Here is a 12,523-nt window from a genome sequence, read left to right on the forward strand (position 1 = left end):
CGGTCACCCGTTGCATCCTGGGATATGGTAGACCGCAGAGTGTACATCAGATGTATCCTCTAAATCTGGGGAAAGAAGGCTGCATTTGCGGGCCGCATTCGGAGGAGTCTTGTCTTTCTTTTTAATTGGGACAGCCTTCGTTTGGCGGAAGTGACGTATGCGGACTCCAAATGCATGATCAGGAGGATGCGGCCGCTGAATTGGCTGGGAGGACCCAGCCTCGCAGCCCGCGGAGGACCCAGCTTGGTTCCTCCGCGGACTGCGAAATGAGACGGTCTACGGAGCATGTCCTTGTACGTCACCGGCAGTTACCCCTACATTTTGCCGCCCCCGTCACCTAGCAACCAGCTGCAGTCACAAGTGGCGGTAATAATTTCTGACACTAGGCAAAATATTTTCAAACTGTTTTCAAAACTTTTTTCAAAACTGTTCAATATGGAGTCAGATCTAGCTGTACTTATTTTGGTGTTATATAATATGTTTAAATTATTTTCCCGAGGTTGCAACAGGCGCACCATTTACTTCCGATTAATGGAAGACCATTTCCAGGTAATGATACTTATATATCTATTATCATATGATAATAGATATTAGATCAATATATTTGTACTGTATTTTTAACAAACAGTAATGTTGATATTAGACTATAATACATGTTTAAAATGTTATTTCTCAGGTTGAGTATAGCTTGTGTATGTACACACACATATATATATATATATATATATATATATATATATATATATATATATATATAGCCTATATATATAGCCTATATATATATATAAACATGCCTATAGAGATATATTTATACACAAACACAGAATATATGTATCTGTATTTTTAGCTAACAGTAATGTTATTAGCATATAATACTTATACAAATTTAATTTCAGGTTGAGTATAGCTTGTGTATATATAAATATATAGTATATATATTTATATTCACTTATTTAACCCTTTTTTCTCAACCTTTCCCTCTACCAGCCAAGGCCCTTGTATTGCAGGATCAATTTAAGCGTCCCTGTCCTGGACAGGTTTTTCAATGACCAGGATACACGCCCTGATTTCAGGCTGAGCAGGGAGTCCCTGAAGGTGCTGCTGGACCTCCTGGGTCAGGACAGGAGACACGGCTGGGGGGTCACAATTGAGGCCCTGGTGTTCCTGTTCTGGCTGGCAAGTGGGGCATCATACAGGGTGGTCTCCAGAGTTTTGGGGATGCCTAGATCCACGGTACATCGGATTGTCCACAGAGTGACTGAGGAGGTGGTGGCCATTCGCCACCAGGTCATCCACCTCCCCAGGACAGAAGAAGACCTGGAGGCTGTGTCGTGTGGGTTTGCAGGGCTGTCCCGACACAGAGCCTTCAGGAAAGCTGCTGGAGCAATCGACGGCTGCCATGTTCGCATCGTACCACCAAGCGGCCCTGATGGTCACTGTTACAGAAACAGGAAACTGTTCAGCTCAATTTTGCTGCAGGCTGTTTGTGACCATCAGGGCCGCTTCATTGACACATACGTGGGCTGGCCTGGGTCAGTCCACGACTCTAGAGTGCTCCGCCACAGCCCACTCTATCGGCGGGCACTCTACCCTCCTCCAGGGCACTATATCCTCGCAGACGGGGGGTCCCCCAGCCTCCAACATCCACTTCCCCTCATCACTCCCTACAAACGGCCGCTGCAAGGTGTGGGACCCCAGCGCTTCAACAGCCATCACTCCCGGGCACTCTGCATCATCGAGCGTGCCTTCGGGATGATGAAAACAAGATTCAGGAGTATCTTCCTGCAAGCGCTGGAGGTGCACCACATCTTTGTTCCTCAAGTAAGTAATCACTCATTAGGACATTCTGATAATACTGAAGAGTAGATCTGACATGAGGTATAACATATATATATATATATTTCTGCCAATTTAAACATTTCAGATCATAACAGCATGTGCTGTCCTCCACAACATCTGCATTGGGGCCGGCGACATCATGGCCCCAGAAGAGGACATTGTGGAGGATGTAGCGGAGGATGAGGGGGAGAATGTGTTGGAGGCAGTCAGTGGTGCTCCTTGGCGGGACCAACTATCTGCAGAGGTGTCTGCACTGGAGGAGGTTCCTGGTGACCACGAATATGTGTAAAGGTATGTAGAACAATTGACGAGCTGTGATATAATAACCTTGTGCAATATTTATATACATCTTTTGTTCCTATCTGCTGCTGAAAACATCTTAGTGACATGGCATCCGTCGATTGCGTCCGCCCTGCGAACCCTAGCCCAACAATCCGATGTACCGTGGAGAGAAGCATCCCCAACAGCTCTGGAGACCACCCCAAAATGAAGCCCCACCCACCGTCAGAGGACACCAGGGTCTTAATTGTGGCAGCCAGGTCCAGCAGCACCACCTGGGACTCCCTGCTCAGCCTGAATATGTATATAGTTTAAATGTTGTTTTATTTGTATGTTATTTTATTTGTATGTTATGTTGTTCAATTAAATAAATCATAAGTTTCATATTGCTCATTACATTTATTTATTTATTACATTATTTGTCCACTAAACTTTCTAGCAGAGTAAAAATCCTGTTGATGTTCTCCCTGCTCTCCTGGGCTGCCTCCCTCTGCAGCTGCATCTCTTCTCGGATGAGGTCCATTAGCCCATCCTGTTTTTTTTTCTTAGGCCGGGATGGCCCTGCCTCAACTCGATCCTCATCCTCGTCCTCGTCCTCCTCTTGGTCCCCCACTGCTGCACTTGGCCGTGGCGTGTCCTCTGGCATGGAGGATATTAGGACAGGGGGGCAGATGGAGGGCCTCTGTCCTAATATCTCGTCCATTTGGATAAACCATGGCCAAGTTGCAGCAGTGGGTTTCCCACTGACTCCCTCTCCTGACCCTGGGTATTTGCAATCCTAAAGGCAGAGTAAAACAATCATGGCAGTACAAAAAAAAACACCAGCAGATAAACAAATGTCAGCAAATGTGTTTATTAACTTGTAAAACTCACATACTTTATATATTTTTTTTAAGTTGTCCCACTTCTTCTTAGCCTGCAGGGGACTAACACTTCCCTGCAGGCCCATATCTTCCAAAACCGTCCTAATTACAGAGAGAGCAGTCAAAAATCTAGTATTATGAATAAAACAATAACAATGTCACAAGGACACACACACTTAGGAAGAAATCTTCTTTCTGTTTTTAATGGTGGCATGGAGCCATCCCTACACAAATACCACAAAGAAATAAGGCATTGTCCCATATACTAGTTGTGTTATTAGAATGGACTGTATGAAATGAGGGATGATTCATAAAATAAGAACCATACAAAGTGGATATTGTGCCTTACCTCCAAGCGATGCTGGCGGAGAATTTGGCCCCCGTGAAGAGGGCTTAATTCTCCCCGCGCATCTGGATAAATTGCGTAGTCTGCTCCTTGCTCCCTATCAAAACAAAATTGTTGCAGTAAGATTTGTATAACAAAAGCAGTTAAATAAATAAATTAGCTTTATAATGAATCCCAACAATATGAAAACCAAACAGGGTTTAGAAATATTTTCACTTCATATTATTTTATGTATGTAATATAAAGAAGACATCTAACCCGTATATTTAAATACACAAATTAAATAGGTTTACTTTTCTTTCATGTCGTTTACTATTTGGGTGAGTTGAAACCCCATACTTACATTTAAAAACGAATCCAGCTGAAACCGTTGTAGCCGTTGATGGGACGTTACAAGCCATATTTTTTTTTAAAAACTCATTCGTCACCGTCACCCGTTGCATCCTGGGATATGGTAGACCGCGGAGTGTACATCAGATGTATCCTCTAAATCTGGGGAAAGAAGGGTGCATTTGCGGGCCGCATTCGGAGGAGTCTTGTCTTTTTTTTAAATTGGGACAGCCTTCGTTTGGCGGAAGTGACGTATGCGGACTCCGAATGCATGCTCAGGAGGATGCGGCCGCTGAATTGGGACACAGCTCATGGATGTATAATAAGAACTGGATACAGCGTGGAAGGCGGGGCCTCATTCATTCCTATGAGAGTTGCTCATTGGCGCATGATGATAAAATGGCCCAACTTTTGAGAGAGCGAAACGTCACAGATTACCCGGCATGCCTGAGAAGTTAACCAAAATGCTCGTTCACATCAAGCACGTCAATTTGCGTACACGTAACAGCACCAAACATTCATGACAGCATGGTAATGATTTGTTATTATGATGGATTTGATATTAACGAGGCGGCAGTTAGCAGCTAGCGGCTAGCTAGTAATTATGCTAATGTGCACATCAATCGTTATGTACTTATATTACGCTGTAACAGGATCTAGTGATATCCAAGCAACAGAGCTTCATTTAGCATGAAAGAATTATTGCACTGCATATATATATATATTAATATATATATATATATATATATATATATATATATATATATATACAGTGCAAAAAGCTTCTTTGTGCAATAAGAAGCTACAGGGACATTAATCTAACGTTGGTTATATTAACTTTATTTAATACAGCATTTACGGTAGGCCTACAAGATTTAATCATACAGCCCATGTAGTATAATATTTTTCAAATGATGAATTACAGCAAACATGTGCAATATATCCATTATTACAGCTCCGTGGGATGGCAGTGAGACGATATGGGTCCGTTGTTATTGTGCATCCATGGGAAAAGATAAACGCATGTAGAGCTGAACCTGCTGAACACGTAACATGAACGTGCCGGGCGGCGCGGTCCCGTGGGTTAGATGCGCGTTCATAATGCAGAGGGAAATAACTCTCAGAATAACGTTATTTGCACATTTTTACAACTTGAGGAACGAATGTTTTTAATAAGGGCTATACAAACGTTCATACTGGATAGTTTATTTAGTTTAAAAAAAAATATCCAACGAGTTACAGACCATTCTTTCCCAATGTAAGTCAATGGGAAAAAGTGTTTCCGGGACCAGCAACCAAACGGAAATGTAGTACCGCCGTTTGGCCACAACGAATATTCTCATCAGACTCCGGCGCACTTCCTGGAGGCTTGGTAGAGACCGGTCTCAAGTCAGCACCGCTGCAGACTCGCTGTTTGAGGGCTTGATAGCCCACTCCCCCTCCACACCGCTCCACACTCATTGCTTTGGAACAGCCCTCAATATGGCGGACCCTCCGCGTGAACGCGCAAACGGAGGGGTAGGGGGTAGGGGTAGGGGGTAGGGTGTAGGGGGCGGTTTGGGAATGGGCCTAAATGTGCTATTGCCACACACACACAGAGCCGAGATTGAATGACACAAGCACACATGTATTTCCATGCAACTCTCTGATTGGTCTGGTGTCTTGCCTCTGTTGCGTTCACTGACCACGGGAAATTACAGTCCTGCCGTCCTCTCTGTCATGATGAGGTTCACGTAAAGCACGGTTAATGTATTATATTATTGAGGTGTCTCAAATGTACGTCAATCAATTGGCACCTGCTAACGGGATGGTGGATGATAGGTTTACATCTAAAAACGTATTTTTCAAACATTCTTATTTTAATTTAATTTTTCTTTCTTTGTTTCTTTTTTTTTTAACGGTCCGCAAACTACCCACACCACACTCGCGATCGAGCGGTCGATCGCGATCGACTGGTTGGCGACCAGTGATCTATATATTATTTATATTATAGCATAACAATTTATAGCATAACAATTTATCCACATCAAATACATTCATACCTTTTTTTTCCCACATAACATTTCATCTGTTTAAGCTGAATTGTGATTAACTCCTAATAATCTACAATTGCAACAAGGTGTGCGTATATGTACAATCATCATTTACATGAATGATATTACCCGATCAGCAGCTCTTTGAACAGCCTCTAATGTTTCCCCCTTAGCCTTATTAGCAGAAACGATTGACAGCTCTGAGATTAGTAGGTCATGGAAGGATGATATCCATTGCTGTATGTGGGGGTTTCCATCGTATTACAATTATTTTTTTTGCTGCTGTTAGACCAGCGAAAAGCACCCTTTTCTGATGTTTCTGTAGGTCAAGAGAATAATCAACGTTCCGCTGTTCATTATAATAAAAAAACAGAGCATTAAACAAACCATCATGCTCTTACTTTGAAATCATGCGGAAATTTCGTCATCAGCAGGCCATCACGTGGTTTCCGAAAATAACCGAGTGACACGAGTAGATTTTTGCGGAGACCGGCGGAAAATATGTCTCAAAATTCTGTGTATGTACAAAGAAGATCCACAAGCAGAAATGTGAGATCCACGAGCAGAGATTTGAGATCCGCAAGCGCATTTTTGGTCGACAAATACAAAATGGATTCACAAATGCCTGATCGAAAGTTGTAAATGTTAAAGAGATATTCACAGATCTTTTTTTTATTTGTGAAAATATTTAGCGTATTTTCAGATCCGTTTTACACTTGCAAATTTATTTGTGAGTTTGCAAATCTTTTAAATGCATTTGTGGATGGTGTTTTACATTTACAAATCACATATTTACACACAAATAATTTTTATGTTCACACAAATAATTATGAGACATATCAATGCCCGTACTCTCTCTTGTCTTTCTCTTCTTTATTTTCTTTTTTGAAAGCCTGACTTTGTTAGTCGTTGATACATTGTACACCTATAAGTACTAGCATCCCTCCTTACATGCTCTCACTCTCTGCTGCTAGAAAGAGCGGTACCGCACAGCGTTTGGAGGCAAGAACAAACCATTACATGTAAATAGAGGGGGGTGTCCAGAGGCTTTGGATTTAAACTTTTCGAAGAAAATAAGTTAAATGGTAAGCTTAGTGAGTACATTATCAATATAATTTTTTTCTTAATGTTCTAAAAATGTTTGGGGCCCCTGTCAGTCATGGGCCCTTAGAATAGTCCTAACTTTTTTCACCCCCTTACGGCGCCCCTGAGCACAGGTCTGCACGACAGGACCTCTCGGCGGTGATGGCTATCGTGGCGGAGCGTGCAGGCTTGCCGCTCCCCTCACCATTGCCACCGAGGCCGGTGAGCCGCCTGTGTCAGGGCTTCTACGGCCCGGCCCGTCCAGCACAGCCGGCCTTTGTTTCACCCCCCCTGCCAGACATCTGGCTGTGTGTGGAGGCCACGTGGCGGGAGCCACTGAGAACGAAGGCTTCGGTGGCTACTTGGGCTGGAATCCTCAGAGTGGAGGGCCACTCGGACACGGAGTGTCCCGGTGTGCCCCCACTGGAAGAAAGCCTAGCAGCCCATCTGCTTCCGCAGACAGCTGGGTGGGCAGAGGGGAGAAGGCCCCTGCCCCCGCGTGACCGCAAGATGCTTGAATATCTGGATAAGCAGCAAGACCTCTACCCACACCGTCGGAGAACTGCGGGTCCGCACCGAAGGCTGGTAGCCGAATAGCAGAGATCCACACACAACCATCTAAATAAAACAACCCGCCAGACCCGGATTAGGGTCCTCTCGGGTTTAACAGGTTAACCACCAAGTGCTCCTTACAAAGCTGACTCATTTACCTTTTTCTGCAGTCTCTATACATTTAAGTCTTACTTATTGAACAGAAAACATTACATGTAATTTGTTAGACGCTTTTATCCAAAGTGACTTACATACATTCAGTACTGTGGACAATCCCCACAGGAGAAATTTGGGGTGAAGTGTTTTGGTCAACGGTGCCAAATCCCCCTACGTTGTCAAACCTGTTGGGGCTCCACAAGGTTCCATTCTTGGATCGTTACTGTTTTCACTGTAATGTAATGTAATGACTTGCCTAATGTATGTCCTAAGTTGAATGTGCAAATGTATGCCGATGATGCGGTCATCTTTGTACACGGGAAGAACACTGAAATGATCTCATGTTGTCTCTCAAAAGCTTTGGACAAGATTCAACACTGGCTGAACAACATTTGCTTACAGTTAAACGTAAAAAAAAAACAGTATGCATGATGTTCAGTAAACGACCAGTCAAAATCGAAGAATCCAATGTGTTTCTAAACGGAGCAGAAATAGAACTAGTCCCCCAGTTCAAGTATCTTGGATTCATACTGGACTCAAACTTGACTTTTAAGAAACATACTAAGAAAGTATCAAATAGCATTAAATTCAACTTGCAACATTTTAAACAAAGGAGACCCTTCTTAACTGTCAATGTTGCAAAGTCATACCTCCACTCTATGATTCTATCCCACATTGAATACTGTTTTACAAACTGGTCGTTTGCTTGTGCAACAAACCTGAAACCCATAGAACAGCTGTACAAGAGAGCTATCCAGGTGTTTGACAGAAAGCCAAATTCATACCACCACTGTACCATCCTTGAAAAACAAAATGTCTTAAGTTTTGACAATTTTAAGTCTTTTAAAAGTATGTGTTTTATTTATAAATGTTGACTTGGACTGGACCCCCCTCCCTAAGGGGAATTCATCCACACAAAAACACACTGGACACTGCACTAGGTCAGAAACCAGAGGAGACTGTGAGGTCCACCGTAGACGGACCACTTTTGGACAAAATGTACTCTCCATTAAAGGCAGCTCATTGTGGAATAGTCTCCCAACTGAGATACGGGATTGTCCCTCTCTCAATAGTTTTAAAGGTCAACTCAAAGAATGGTTGAGAGAAACAAACAGACGTGCAATCACCGCTAAATGCACTTTAATACAGGGGTATCTCCTCTTGCACTTTATGTAGCTCTTGTATCCTCTCTGGCACTTTATATGTCGTAGCTGTTATATTGTACTGCCATGTGGTAAATACTTGTGTGTGCTGCTCTTGCTCTTTTGCACTTTTTGCATATCATGTATTTTGTTTTTGCTATGTTTGTAAAATGTAATTTTCTTAAATGTTTTATGTGAGGGACTGTGGATGGAAATTAGCTCAAAGCTAAATCTGGCACTGTTACGCTTGACACATTTGTAATGTCTTAAGTGTTCATCACTGTACATTGTCCCTGCCAAATAAACGATGAAATTAAATTAAATGGATAGACTTTAGGAGCTGATTTTTTGACTATTCGACCGCAACCCTTGACTTTGCCAGCTCACCGGGTATGGAGGACCATGCTCCACTGTCACAGCACTCAGGTTTACACAGCCGGAGCATGAGAAGGGTTAATATCATGATTAATTCAATCAGAGCCTGCAGATTTCCTTGGATCAAAAATAGCAATATTAATTCCAGGCTCATGCAATGTAAATTCAAATTAATTAAAACTGTAAATGATTTGATCTCAATCATCTGTGTAATGAGAGGCGTTTGATGAATCTGCTGAAAATAACATCCCCAAATGATCAGACCTGTTTTTTCAGTCTTTCTTTAGTAGATGGAGTGCTCTCAAAATTGAATAAATGCCTGTGAATTGGATAAGAACCGGAGCACATGTTTTGGATATAGAGATGGACGAGATATGGCTGTGAATGGATTTTTATCCTCATGCAGGCTGTGTCAGTAGAGCAAGGGAGCGTGAGCAGAGATCATTTATATCCAGGACTTGAAGGCTTACTGCTTAGTGAAAGAGACATGTGTATGACTCAAGGGCCCCTCCAAAGTGGAGGAAAGTAGGCAGAAGGAGGTGCAAAGAGGAGATGCTTGACCTCAGCTTGGGTACGAGCCCGCTGGGGTCAGTCATTTTTCTCATGTCTTCCATTTGGAGAAACATTGCAGCAATGCGAGATGACCCCGCCGTGCAGCAGGGAACAAACAAATGTACATGTCACGGAGACAAGCAGCTTGTTGTCACACACCATAACTTTCCTCCTTCTGTTGTTTCTATACCACACTCTGATTTTCAAGCTGTCTGAAGGTTTCTCTTTTTACTGCAATACTGCCCTTGTATCGCATAAAGTTAAAAGCTTCCTAAAGGCCTATTTATACCAGCATTTGTGTGGTAACTGATAAAGTATTTTAAGAACTGAAACAGCTTCTTATTCTGTGGAAATGTAACCTCTTAATCTTCACTTCAATGCCTCTGATCACTTACTACAAACAATGTTTAAACCCAAATAATTGTACATTAGATTCTAGTTTAGATTCCAATGTCTCAAAAGAAACCTAGTATAAAGGTTGAACTTTTTGAAAATGTGTATGATGCACAGGAAATCTTGCATATTTTCATTTGATGAAATGGTAAAACTGTTCAATCATAAGGTCCTGGGTACGAACATCTGATTTAGGGTAAGCATCACCTTTAATAAAGAGCTTCCCAATGCAGAATAATCTCAGAGTGTACAGTAAGGTGATTTTAATAAATCTACAACAACATAAGGGAACTATATGTAATAGGGTTAAGGGAAATAAGGACAACTTCTAGGGGGATTTATGAAATGTCACTAGAGATAAAAAAAAAACTAAATACACCTGATATGACTGTATACATAGCTAAAACGGAATATCAGGAATTACTACACGGTTTAGTTCAATACACAATCCGATTGGTCAATTTGGACATTCCCGAGGACTGCTATTTTTCGCTAGCAGACCGCTGCTAATCGTCTAGCAGGAAGGGACCTCATATTTTGAGATACCCCTAGAGGTAGAACAAATGACAACAATGATTTTTCTTATCTTTAGGGTCTCCCATTAATGAAATTGATTGTTGTCAAATTTTATTTTGGGGGAAAAAATGTTTTTTTGGTTGTTCTTTAGAACTACCCCAATCCATAAAAAAGAGCCAAATTAGACCAGGCCGAATATGGGAATGGTGACTAAAAAGCCCATAACTTGAGAATGATCACTCTTTTCCTCCTCAGATTTGCTGAGGTATGAACCAGGTGGCAGCAACATTTTGCTCCAAATTTGCGCAGTTTACAGCATTCACACGCATTTTCAAGTTCTTTTTCAAATTGGTTTATTTGGACCTTTTTTTTGTTTATTATAGCAAACTATTAAGGGCAGCAGTTTGTGACGAGACAATACACATGCAACAAAAAACAAAATTAATTTATATATAAAAAAAAGGAATCTATAAATAAAAAGACGCTAGATGAAACATTGAGATCACATTAAGACTACATCATCGTGTTCCGAGGGATCGCCTAGCAGAAGAAGAGAGACAGGAAGTAAACACTAAATGGAACACAGTATGGGCTCTGGCAGTCTTTAAAGACTGGTTAATGGAAAATAAAATGTTAACAGACTGGGACAGTTACAGAAAAACCTTGATCAGTGCTGCCGTCATTTTAAGTTGCTGTCTTCACAGTTCCAGCAGTTGGTGCGGTTACTACGCAGTATTTAAGAAATGTTTTTCTTAATGGAAGCAATACTATTATTTTTAAATAATTAAAATCAAGATCTCTTAACTTCGCATTGGGATCCTACTTAACTTGTAGGTCTTCTATTTTCATTAACGACAGCCTTGCTGCACATTATCCCTTACATAACTATTAGCATCTCAAATATTTGTCTGGTTAGATTCAGTGAGAGAATGTTTTTAGTTTACTTTAGAATCTTCTTCTATGATTGTTGTTATTGCATCAATCTCCTGTTCCCATCTGAAGGCCTGTAATTTTTTTAACACATGTATTTGTTGCTTTGAAAATGTATTTCTTATTTCTAACATAGGTACAATGTGATGGGAACCTGGTGTTGCATATGACTCCTCAGTAGGGCTGCACGATATATCGTGTCGTGACGATAACCGCGATATGTGCATCGCAGGACGTGATGATTTAAAAAAAAGAAATCTTAATTTCTTCTTTTTTTTTTTTGGACTTGCGATAGTACGCAAATTAACTCAAACACGCCATTTTACAATTATTTTGCTTCTTGCTACAAAGGAAAACTTGCGCGGCTCTCATGTCAGGGGTACTTGAGTGAGTGACATGCAGGCTCTGCATGCACAGCAAATCACCAATCACAATCGAATCTCCAAAACAAACGGACCCGGTGATTAAGGGGAAAAACAATGAATAAAGTAGTTTCATGTGTTTCTCCAGGGCAGTTCGGCACTGCTAACCGAGCTAGCTCAGCTTGTTGCTCTGATAACTTAAGATCCAGGCGTCCGTGACTAAAATCCTTCATCCAGTTAAATATAGTTAAAAAAATACCAATTGTATAGGATTAAAGTTCAAGAAAGGATGGTTTGCGGGGAAAAAAACGGTATTTTCTTTCAATTCCTGTATGTTTTCATATCGAAATATATATCGCAGGGGGGGGGGGGAAATCGCAATGTCAGTTTTTTCCAATATCGTGCAGCCCTACTCCTCAGCCACCTTCTTCCCCACCGCAGCCGCTGACTTGCCTTGAATATCCTTTTTTAAAATATTTTTTTAGTTATATTTTTCATTAGTTTTACCAAAATAACTTAAAATAACATTTCCAAAGAAATCCTGCGAATCTGCCTATTCAGTTTTAGTTGGAATGTGAAGCGTTAAATGAAAGAAGCTCCTTTTCTCTGCGAGGTACTGTGAAAACAGGAGCTGATTGGTGGTCCTGCTGTAAATTCACAGAGTAATGTCAAATGACAGTACAATTGACCAATCATGTCTTCCCTCTAAATGGGTGGGTTTTATTATCGTGGACTTTATGACAAGTTCCGCCCGCTGTGAAGCTTTTCTTGT

The 12,523-nt window shown here is 41.5% G+C and overlaps 2 protein-coding genes across 5 annotated transcripts; one reads left to right on the forward strand and one right to left on the reverse strand.

Moving 5' to 3' along the window:
• Positions 1-531: 531 nt before the first annotated feature.
• Positions 532-2,128, forward strand: LOC307046374 (putative nuclease HARBI1; the record flags this gene model as incomplete). The annotated part of the gene is made up of 3 exons (XM_079692770.1): positions 532-549; positions 988-1,821; positions 1,925-2,128. The coding sequence occupies 3 exons, from the start codon at positions 532-534 to the stop codon at positions 2,126-2,128; spliced, it is 1,056 nt and encodes a 351-aa protein (XP_079548896.1).
• A 155-nt stretch (positions 2,129-2,283) lies between these two features.
• LOC307047509 (uncharacterized protein) lies at positions 2,284-4,124 on the reverse strand. Of its 4 annotated transcripts, XR_013810456.1 has the most exons (5): positions 3,671-4,079; positions 3,331-3,424; positions 2,996-3,083; positions 2,684-2,896; positions 2,555-2,650 (listed from the first exon to the last, which is right to left on the reverse strand). XR_013810456.1 is itself a non-coding variant. In XM_079694520.1 (3 exons), coding segments are annotated over exons 1-3 (459 nt in total). In that variant the 5' UTR covers positions 3,673-4,094; the 3' UTR covers positions 2,284-2,533. The 4 variants fall into 4 exon arrangements, 1 of the variants encoding a protein (XP_079550646.1); XR_013810454.1 differs by having other exon boundaries at positions 2,284-2,896; positions 2,992-3,083; positions 3,671-4,124; XR_013810455.1 differs by having other exon boundaries at positions 2,284-2,896; positions 3,671-4,091.
• Positions 4,125-12,523: the final 8,399 nt, after the last annotated feature.

The sequence above is a fragment of the Notothenia rossii genome (genome assembly GCF_949606895.1).
Source record: "Notothenia rossii genome assembly, chromosome: 7".
In the NCBI taxonomy this organism is placed as follows: Eukaryota; Metazoa; Chordata; class Actinopteri; order Perciformes; family Nototheniidae; genus Notothenia; species Notothenia rossii.

Excerpts from the sequence above, each read along its gene's own strand:
- LOC307047509 (XM_079694520.1), bottom strand. Across the intron at positions 2,897-3,330 it reads TCCGCCAGCATCGCTTGGAG|GATTGCAAATACCCAGGGTC; the intron begins GTAAGGCACAAT and ends CTCTGCCTTTAG.